The sequence below is a fragment of the Trichomycterus rosablanca genome, chromosome 25 (genome assembly GCF_030014385.1).
Source record: "Trichomycterus rosablanca isolate fTriRos1 chromosome 25, fTriRos1.hap1, whole genome shotgun sequence".
Taxonomy (NCBI): Eukaryota; Metazoa; Chordata; class Actinopteri; order Siluriformes; family Trichomycteridae; genus Trichomycterus; species Trichomycterus rosablanca.
In genome coordinates this window covers 3,003,157-3,014,071 of record NC_086012.1, presented here as the reverse complement: position 1 = coordinate 3,014,071, position 10,915 = coordinate 3,003,157, and the positions used below count along the sequence as shown (strand labels likewise).

Below are 10,915 nucleotides of genomic sequence, written 5' to 3'. Positions count from 1 at the left end.
TTTACTTACTGTGTGAAGCCATTTAGAAATCAGCAATCATGCATTATTGTTATTATTGTTGTTATTGTTGTTATTAATGCATGATTTATTATTATTATTATTAATTATATATTCTATTTTATTTCTGCATTTTCTCCCAATTTAGCATTAGTCAATTATTAGGTGCTTCTCTATCTGCCAATCAGGGTTCTTACACAGCATTTGAAGACCCCACCCACATAGTCTGGTCATCTCGCCCTAGCACAAACGTGTCTGCTGCAGGCACTGACAATTCTGCCCGCTAGATGGCGGCCAGCCGACCGGTGGCAACGCTGAGTTTCGAACTGAGGAGTTCAAAATCACGGAATATCACGCTGCACCACCTGGGTGCACATTATTATTATTATTATTATTATTATTATTTTATTATTATTATTATTATTTATTATTATTATTTATTATTATTATTATTATTATTATTATTATTATTATAATGCATATTTTCTGCCAAACAATTATTTACTGAGTAACTATATTTGATAAAAAATAAAGATAAACCAGCACAGAAAACAATTTAAGAACAAACAATAATAATAAAAATAATAATAATAATAATAATAGTCATTTTAAATTATATTTTTTAGACTGAAGGATGCCTTTTCTCATACAAACTTCCTATTTGCTTCTGGGCTTGGGACCAGCACTAAGTTTGCACTCCCCCAGTGGCTAGGCTATTTGTGAAAAGACTGCAAACATTTATCCTTAAGAGCATGAAAGAAATAGAAGAAATGAAGACATGGACAAAGTTTTAGATCAATGAACATTTATATAATTTACATTTAAACCATTTTCACTTAAATAACTATGTAAACTAGCATGTAAACATAGAGACAGATACGTTTCTTTTTGTTTTGTCGTTTTTTTCTGTATTAAAGCTGAAGACACGGGGAAGACTTTGGTCATACTTCAGAAGAAAAATTCATAGATGCTACGTCTTCACGGCACAACAAGTTGCCGTGAGAAAAGTAAGTCATTTAGCCGTCGTGATGACGCACAACAAAATAATTCAGGTTTTAAAGGCCAGATAAATAACAGATCGTGAAAAACCAGTGCATATAAAGACTGAGGCGCTTTGATTTGTGCCATCCATGAGTGTAAAAAGGGCAAACATATACACACACACAAAATAATAATAATAACAAAATAATAACATACGACAGCTGAAGAGTGACTAACACCCCCGTAAACACTCACTGCTCTTTAAGTGAACTTTGGTAACTAGCTCCAGAAAATAAGTGAGTGAATAGAGAAGTACTCTTAGCTTCATAGCCAGTGTGCTACATGCAACCTGTTCTTTTGGACCTCATGGAGCGCTCGGCTCCGAGCCATTTGGTTTCTTCTTCAAGTAGAAAAGCAATAAATATCATATATGCCTCTGACTTCCTTCTGAATACACACACAGCCTATTTACACACTTACAAATTGAGGTAACCTGTTGAAGATATAGAAAATGCCCTTTTCGTTACACAGAGGAGTGCTTAACGGAGACCAGGGAGTCGACATTAGGACGGCGGTTCTAATGTTAGCCTTTTTGTTGAGTGGCCACGACAGCATCATTTAAAGAACAGGCCCAAAGTAATGAAATGTAGGCTGCTCTTCCACGTGTCTCTGGATTTAAGACGGTGATGGTCGCACCTACTCCAGTCAAAGAGCCACCTTTAATGTTTTGAAACCCTGAATCAACGTGAGCTCCTCAAATCTGTTCCTCAGAGGGCAAACAAACACAACTAATGCAGGAAGGAACTCTGTACAAAATAGTGACAATAAAAGAAACAACATACATAACAATCAAATACAATGAATTACCCAGTCACTGTAAACATTAGTTCAGAGTATGCATTCGAGGGACGACAAGAAGGACAATAAATTAAGGAGGTTGCATACTAAAATGAACCAAATATTATTAAAGAATAAAAATAACAAACAGCAAGGACGTTAACAATAAAATTACTATGAAATAAAGAATATATGATTGTCTCTAATGTAAGTGTAGGGCCGCAAGCAGCCTGGAGCAGTGTCTCTTAGCCCTGAGTACGGTACGTCCCTGAAAGCAAAGGCCTGAGCCTGACTCCTTACAAGAAGGATTATGTACACCTGTGGCTGTCCATGACCCGACCGGGTAAACGGACGGATCTGATGGGCAGCGTGTCTCTTAGTGGTTACGATGTAGGGCTGGGACTAATGTTCCATCGACTCCACCGTCTCTTGTTTCACCTTGACGGGAAGGAGCTTGATGACGGACGTCTTGCTGCTTGGCTCGTACGGTCTGTAGGTGTTAGAAGAAGGCGGTACAGGAAGCGAATCGTCTCCTTTGTGGTACACCTTGAGGTCCATTTCGTGGCAGATCAGGCTAAAGATCTGCTTTTCCACCAGTCTCTCGACGTCGACACCTTCGATCTCATCCAAGCGGTCGGCGTTATCGCTGATATCGAAGCGCTCGATCTCCTCGTTCATGCGGTTCACGTCGTCCAGGCTGCAGCGCGGAGACGGCACGGAGGCCAGGCAGTAGCCCTTGAGGTGGAGGCGCAGGCTGCACAGGTGGATGTAGGTGCGCTGGCAGTGCGGGCACTTGTGCGGCCGTTCCTGCGTGTGCAGGCGCTTGTGGAGCTTGAGGTGGACGAACTGGGTGAACTTGGCTGGGCAGCGCTTGCACTGATAGGGCTTCTCGCCGGAGTGCAGCCTCAGGTGTGTTTTCAGGTTGCTGGTGCTGCTGAAACGCTTGTGACACACCTGTGGGAAGAGAGCGAGAGCTTCAGGGGACTGAAACAAAACTTCAAACACAGTCTTTAAAACAAGAGCTGCTTTAAAGGTGGGTAGTGAATGGACGGCAGGCTCACCTGGCACTCATGAGGCTTCTCTCCTGTGTGGACGAGGTAATGCTTCTGCAGGTGGGCCAGCTGGGTAAAGCCCTTATTGCAAGTTTGACACTTAAATGGGCGCTCGCCGCTGTGGACTCGCAGGTGCACCTGAGGGACAAGGTGGGGGGAGCGAGGTTAGACACAAAGTCTTATTCAGAGTAGAAGTGTGTGTGTGTGTGTGTGTAGAACTGAGTGGTGAAAGAAAATACAAGTCGTTTTTACCTTCAGGTTGGAGAGCTGTCCGAAGGTCTTGCTACATACGTTGCACTCGTACTTGATCTTGCCGTTCTGCTTCTTCAGCGGGTACGGAAGAGTCTTGTACCCTGCAGGGTTCCGCTTCATTTTGCTCAGATTGATCGCCTCTTCCTCTGAATGTCGGATGCTCGGCTGGGCTGAGGTCGGATTGGCGGGCTGCTGATCGCCCGAGGCTGCTGAACCGGCTGTAGGGGAACCGCTGACTGGGGCATGCGGGTGTCCGTGCATGCTTTTGTCCTTCGGGGTCATTGCTCTGGCGAAGGCACTCTTAGGTGGTGGGAGCAGGAAGTCCCTGTGGGGTGGCAGCAGAAAATGCCGACCTCCCTCAGGTGGAAGCATGTTGGGTGGAAGGGGCATGTGAGGAGGGATTAAGCTGTTGTACAGGGGGTACATACGGGAAAGCATGCTCCCCATTTGAGGTGGGCCACTCATGGGGTAAGGAGCCAGGAGGTAATGAGGGCTGGGGTAAAGTGAAGAGAGGGGGGCAGGTGGAGAGTAGCTGGGAAAGTGGCCGAGACTGCCACTGTAAAGCGGCGAGGAGAAGGTAGGCAGGGCATCTCTGTGGTCCGCCGGGGCGTGGCCGATTCCTGGACTGACCTCTGGGCTGCTTTGTGCCGATGGGCTCGGAGTGGCCGAGGATTGTCCAGGTGATCTTGAACTGAAGCAGATGCCTGGGTTGGTCTTCAGGATGTCCTCTCTGTGATGGGGTTGAGGTCGGATTGGGTAGACGACACGGGGGTAAATTGGTAGGTCAGGGCTAATGGGGCAGTGTGGCCGCGTGGGCAGGGGTCTCGTGGGTCTCGTGTCTTTAAGAATTTCTGAGACTGTGTGCTCCCTTTTCACCACTGACTTCTCCTCGGAAACCTGCTGCTTCGCCTCCATCAGGCTCTGCTCTGTGAACACACCATACAACAGCACATTAGTCTCAACGACTTCCTCATCAAGATCAAATCAACACCTAAGACAAGGTTCGGAACTCTTCAGACCTCTCTATTGGCTAAGATGGGCTACTAATGGGTTCCTCTCCACACCATTGGCTTCTCGCCACATGAGATTCATTGTGCACAACACTTAGAGCTTTCCAAGCCAAGGGGTTTCAGAACACAAAGCCTAGTGGTGCAATTAGGGACGACAGTTTGACAGATTATGCAGAGCTGGAGGCAGCAGACAGGATGTGGGGCATGACAGCAGATCCCGGTCAGGGTGGTGGAATAGGGTGGGATCTGCTCAAAGCACTGATACCATCTAATGGATGTGGCGGCAGATGATTGAAAGTTTCCTTCTAATAGGGAACCACAAAGCAGTGACTCAGTTCAGCACTTACACCTCCAAGACAGGACAAAGTGAACCTGAGGGCACCTTTATTTGCTACCTTATTTAAACTTAATAAAGTGTTGATTCCTTTGGAAAACACACGAGGAAACTGGGTTGTTTAAATGGATAAATAAATCCCAAAAATAGATGGTGAATTTTAAGGGGATTTGGGGGGAAGCGGACCAGTTCATCACCATTGTTAACAGCCAAACCTTCTTTCTAAGAATTTTACAAAAAATTCAGTTGGCTGTCTTTTTAAAGAAGCTAAATGATCAGAGTGTCCTCCTGATCTTCTAGCCCCCGTTCCTTTTGAGCAATGGGTAAACGCAGTTAGAGGTTATCAGGAACCCCCCCTTTCAACTGATAGCAGCCACTGATAGGTTCCCATTCCTCCCAGGAGAGCTTGTGCAAAACAAACAGGCAGCGATCCCAACAGATATCAATCTGTCAGCACGGCCCTGCTGTCAGGAAGTTCAAGTAGTCAGTGGAGCTTTTTTTGTTGTTGTTCCAGCCTCACTCTCTTTTTTACCTTTCTTTTTAAGTGCCAAATATATTACGGGCTGTCCACGCCTCCTGTGAGTGTTACAAAACAGAGAAATCTGCTTCGCCGAAGCGTCGGTTCACCCTGCAACACTGAGAGCGTTCAGCGAACCGTGCATTTAGACGACTTAAGCTTTTTCTAAATTAATCCCGTGTGGGAGGCCCTGCCAGTCATTTCAGACCATTCCATTATACTGAGTCATGAGCGCATAGGACGGTACGTGTCTGGCTCGCGATACTTCACTAGATAAAGAGGCTGCTCTGGTTCTTTCAGGTAGCAGGTAGGTGAGTGTCAGCTGTAGGTCAGGAAGCCTAATTATAGGCTACTTTGTGTGTGGAGCTCATGGGGGGTGGCAGGCTGGAGCGTCCCATGCCCCGGAGGTATGCGCATGACCCAGGGGAGCGGAGACACAGAGACTGGCCCGTTCCCACCACACCTGGGTATTGTCTCCTTCCTCCTGTGTGCCTCACTCGCTCGCTCGCTCACTCTTTCCTTCTGCCTCGGAAACTTTCATCAGCGGTTGAGCAATACCAGATTGAGCGTGTAGTGAGCTTTCATGTTGAAAGAGTGTCGTTTAGTGCAGATGACTGGCATCGCACCACCCCCGGTGTAATTAGGCGAGTACATTACTCTACCTGAACAGAAACACTGGGCCAAAAAAAAACAAGGAAGCAAAAGGGTGGCTTGAGGAGTTTTGAGATTAAAGGAAGTTGGAAGGTAATTAAAGACTGGGATGAAGACAACATAATATGCTTCCCCTGGCTTTATCCCAACTAGGAAAGGTCAAAAAGCTTCATTTATTTTATTCTACATTAAAAATTCTGCTTGTACTTACTGAGTTTTTGCATCATGAGATCCCCCGACGGCGGGTAGTGAAGTCGACGAGCGAAATCAGCGCAGTACCACACCAACAGTTCCTGGTCTGCAGGGATGGCCTTGATGGTGTAAAAGTAGATACTCATGCCATTCTGGCAAGCCGCCAGGTTCTGCTCGTGGTGCGAATGTGCCGGATTTACGTAGCGCATCCAGTTGCTCTTCTCCTCATCCAGGCCGTCTACGAAGTGATGGAACTCGTCTCGCGCGTAAATCTGAATGAATGAAAATGAATCGGAAATTTAAGGGAATGGGATTTAACCACAGGAGCATTATGTCACAAAGGGGCTAAAGCTTATTTTATGTCGTACCATGACACACGCTCGAGTCCACTCACTTATTTTTAATCGTGGCTCTGAACGCTAGCAAGGCAGACAGACAAGTGGGAGATCCCACCGCTACGATCTCTTATAAAAGCCACACGGCTGAGTCAGTGAGCACGCCTCCACCAATGCTCACTCTCGTATTGAATCTGCAAGGCTCGTCTCCATTACTGCATCTCTCTTTCTGTTATACACACTCTCACAGGCACACACCCCATGAAGTGGAACAGATTTTTTTTTTTTTTGGCGTAGTTCTAAAGTTGAGTGAGCTTTGTTCACACTAACTTAACCATTTCCAGGAACCTGACATCACTAGCAAGGCTTCCCTTAGTGAAACCAGTGCTACACATTTTACTGTACTGTCCCACCCACACCTAGTGGGACCGATTGTCACACCTCCTTCAGTTCGGATCTCCAGTAATTTAGGAAAAATATCACAGCGCTCGCCCTGTAGAGCATCTTCCATTAGGGGATCTCTGAAAGAGGTTTTTTTTTGTGGTCCTTCACTGAGAGAACGATATTTACTGTCATGATTTGGTTAGCACCAGCTGACTCTGCACTTTCTCCATGACGACATCTGCTGAGACACGCTAAAGCCACCGGCAGTGACTTATCGTCAGAGCTCGGCGCTAACCATGATGTGCTAATGTTAACACCGGCGGCTTTTAACAGCTGGTGCAGCTTTCTGCTCGACGTCTTCCTGTGTCGAGATTTGGAGAACTCGCCCTGCCTACTCGTTCGCCCTTCTCGCCACCCAGGAGCAGCGAGCAGTGAGCAGCACAGTCAAAACAAGATCATGCAAGCCGAAATAAATCTTCACCCTGTCAGTCTGACGCAAAAGCTGCGGTTCCCAAAGCACCGTACCCTAACTCAGCATTTTTCTGTGTGTGTGTGTGTGTGTGTGTGTGTGTGTGTGTGTGTGTGTATGTGTGCGCTCTGCTGTGGTGTCTGCCTTGCACCCGTGATGTCACGCAGAAAGCAAGTCAGTGGAACAGGAAGTGACCTGTCTAGATCATTTGCTCCCCCTTTACTGAAAGTGAAGATTCTGTAGAAGAAGAAAAAAAACAACTCACCCTCCAGAAGTACTTTCTGTTGGCGTCTTTGGGGACGGTCTCGGCCGTGTAGTTCTCTCCCACAAGAGGACCGAACCGGGTACCTTTTGGGATGTACTCTCTGCTTACTACTCCAATCACCTACAGAGAAAAGAGTTTGGTCAGGACTTAAATATAATAAAATAACACAAATTAATTAAATATATCACACAGCACTATTTGTAGTAGCCCTGTAAAGAAAGTCAAGAACCAAAGTTCATACACCCACAGATCTAAAGCAGAGATGACTCTCATTAAGAGCCCAGACCCTCCTTCACATACTCATTACCAGGCTGCCCTCTGCCACATCAAACGCCACTACAACCCTTAAAGCACACATCCACACCTACGATTACTACTTCCTTTGAGGTAAACAGCATCAAAAAAGTCCCAGAGGCGGATGGAGAGCAGCACCGCCAATTGTACCGTCTGGCCTTATGGATTACAACGACAAGACTTCAACCTAATCTTCTCAACCAAGATCCGCTCTCCTCCACCCTCACCCCCCCTCCACCATCTTTCTTCCACATAAACACCGAAACAAACACAGCCATGCGGATAAAGTGTTCGGAAATCCCCTCTCAGTTCTTAAAAACCTACAACGGAGCGGCGCTTCGGAGAGGAGATTAGGGGCTCTTTTTGATAACTCATTAAGTGAGATTTAGCTCGGCTCCCGAGCTCCGCGCCAGCACCCTCTCGCCGTTATGCCACACTTCCACCTTCCCTTTTATCCTGCGTGCACCCGCAGATGCGGCATTCGCACCAACTCATGAATTAATCTAGAAAAGGAAAAGGGATCTTCAGCAAGGGGAAAAGAAAATCTATCTAGTGTATTTAAGGTGTTCAAAGGTTTCCTAGTCTCAAATCAGTGGGAAGTTTATACATCATCAACACTACAGACATCACTGTCTGTCCCAGATAACAGCCGATTGATGTGACAAAATAAAAATCGTAGTTTTGCTGACAAGTTTCAATCAGCAGATAAAGAAGGTTAATCAGTGTGGAAGATCGTCAAAGGACGACCCGAAGACGAATCACAATCTCGTCCTCTTTCTCATTTCCTTCCTCAAACCTGATAATTCTACACTTCTTTCGGCTACTGTGGTAATAACAGGTACACTCACCGGTACAAACAGATGGTGTTTACGGTACTATGCATGAATCTGACTCCGCAAACCCGAACACAACGCTTTAGGCCATGACTTCCTCAGTCTGCGACTGCGTGATGCAGAACTGACTCACTGCATTTTACTGTATAGTGTACGTACCTCTTTGGAGTCGGGGTCGTATCTGAACGCCAGGTTCCTGGGCAGTGAGGTCTGAGCGCAGGGTAGATCAGGCTTGTCCATTCCGTCCCACAAGTGGTCCTTGACTGTGTAGGTGCACTTCTCTTCGAACTCCTCTTCCGTCCACTTGGACATGTCGGCGTCCTCGACGTCCATCTTCGGGTCCACCTGGTCAGCGGTGTTCGGGGAGCCCTCAGTGGTCAACATGACTGAACTGTGCTGAGAGGCAACCTGAGGAAAAGAGAAATGAGTGAGTGATTTTAAAGGATCTGGCAGATTTTTACTATCATTTTTTTTATTTAGAAGAACCGTCAAACCTTTCGTTTATTTCTAATGAAAGCCAGACTGAGAGCAACATTAAAATCGCACCGAGAAAGTCTTGACCAGTTCAAATAATACGACACCACAAATCCGACAGGTCACAAGATTAATTCAGCCCGTGTTTTATTTTTATTCTTATTCCTATTACCACTATTTACACTACAATCACTGTTTATTCCATCTCCAACACTTCCACGGGTCTCCCCTCATCCGTTTGTTCTGTGGGTAAAAAAACAGACAAAGGACAACACAGGAAGGAAGTGGCGTCTGTGTCTGAATGGAGCTAAATCTGGAATAGCAGTTGTAGAGGACCGGACTCTATAAAGCGACCCGGGGAATCGTTCTGTTTGTGTGTTTGGGAGAACAAAAGGAAAAGTATCAACTTTTTTTTCCTCTATAAGTGGACCACAGTAGCACAAACAAGTTTCAAACACTTCCCACCCAAGAGTCCCACACAAAGCTGCTACCCAGGGACCCGATTAGAACCTAAAGCAACAAATCTAAAACTACGTTTGACACAAATTCTTCTTTATACAGTTTTAAGAAGATTATAATAATATATTTTCCCTGAAAGTTACATTCTGAACATTTAGCAGGAACTTTTACACAACTGACGTCTAAACAGTGTCCGAATTACCAACCAGCCTGATGATGATGGAACTTGAGCCTCCAACTTTCCGAATAACAGTCCAGAACTCCAGTACCTTACTGACCACTACATATACACTAAACCTTTGAGAGAAGAAGCCACACCAACGCCAAGCTCTTACTGTTGGGTCCTTGATCAAGGTCCTAAATCACAAGTTTGAACTGTAATTAGCTAAATGCTTTAGATTGATACAGTTTCTAAAGTTAACATGAACTGAACTTCACTCACTGATTTATTTATTGGTAAAATTATTTGAAGAATTATTCCAAAAGGTTGGTTGACTGAAGTGTCTATTAATTCAGCTTAATTTCCATGAGTCAACAGATAAAACAGTGCAATCCTGCAATTCATTTTAGTGTAGGACAGCTGCAAGATCAAAACTAATAATGAAACTGAGAAACTGAACATGAATAAACCAGGCAACTATTTTTTATCTATCTGTCTTCTTTTTTTTTTACTCTTTCGACTACTAATCAGCATTAAAAAAAAATCTTATTTAATTAATTACTACTTTTTTTTTAAATGGAAATTTCTGTGACTGGGACATAAATGCCTCAAAATGAAAATTTTTATTTAAAAGTCTTTTTTATTACTGTATTTTAAAATGTAAAGATAAAGATGAAACATAGAATTATAATAGGTAAATTTAATATGGACTCAACATGCCAAAGTATTGTTATTTAATTTCTAAATTATAGCTTATTTTTATATTGGGAAAATGTATTATTAAATATTAAATAGTTTTTTAGATTTTAGTTATTTAATATGGATATTTTTACACGATGCATGAAGACAAAACTCTTTACCTTGTGCTTAATAAAACTGTAGAAAACTCACTATATAAATATATATAAATATATAAATATATATATATATATATATATATATATATATATATAAAGAAAACTTTTTGTCAGTTCATGTTTATCTATAATTAATAACAATTAGTTAAAAATAAGAAACAGTTTTCTTGAAAATTTAGACAAATTACGAAAGACAGACTAAACCATCCCACCGGACGAAACCAGCCAAAATTCAAATAAAATTTGTAATAATTTAAATAAATAATAAATACATAATTCAATAATAAAAGCAATCAGGGCAGCTAGACAAGTGGACTCACCGACAGACTTTGGTTCCAGCCACACATAGAGCCGTCCGATCCCTCTCCCCTGAGCCTTGTTGAGAGAGTGTGAGTGTGTTTAGTGGGACAGGTGCAGATCCCCCTGGTTCCCTGTCCTGTCCCGCCGCTAGTCCAGATGGCAACTGTGTTCTCCTCTGAGTGCCTTGACTAACTGCCTGAGCATGTTTCATGTTTGCTTGACTTGTTGAAGGTGGAGGCTCAGTGTGGCTCCTCCCACCGTC

The 10,915-nt window shown here is 44.2% G+C and overlaps 1 protein-coding gene across 1 annotated transcript; it reads right to left on the bottom strand.

Annotated features, from left to right (window-relative positions):
• Positions 1 to 2,217: 2,217 nt before the first annotated feature.
• prdm1a (PR domain containing 1a, with ZNF domain) lies at positions 2,218 to 10,700 on the bottom strand. Its single transcript, XM_062987226.1, has 7 exons — positions 10,674 to 10,700; positions 8,563 to 8,811; positions 7,277 to 7,396; positions 5,843 to 6,095; positions 3,120 to 4,045; positions 2,877 to 3,005; positions 2,218 to 2,769 (listed from the first exon to the last, which is right to left on the bottom strand). The coding sequence occupies exons 1-7, from the start codon at positions 10,698 to 10,700 to the stop codon at positions 2,218 to 2,220; spliced, it is 2,256 nt and encodes a 751-aa protein (XP_062843296.1).
• Between the last annotated feature and the right edge of the window lie 215 nt (positions 10,701 to 10,915).

Coding starts and splice junctions, on each gene's coding strand:
- prdm1a (XM_062987226.1), bottom strand. CDS start 10,700: ATGTGTGGCTGGAACCAAAGTCTGTCG. Junction 3,006..3,119: donor GACAGCTCTCCAACCTGAAG/GTAAAAACGACT, acceptor CTTGTCCCTCAG/GTGCACCTGCGAGTCCACAG. Junction 2,770..2,876: donor AGAAGCCTCATGAGTGCCAG/GTGAGCCTGCCG, acceptor CTCTTCCCACAG/GTGTGTCACAAGCGTTTCAG.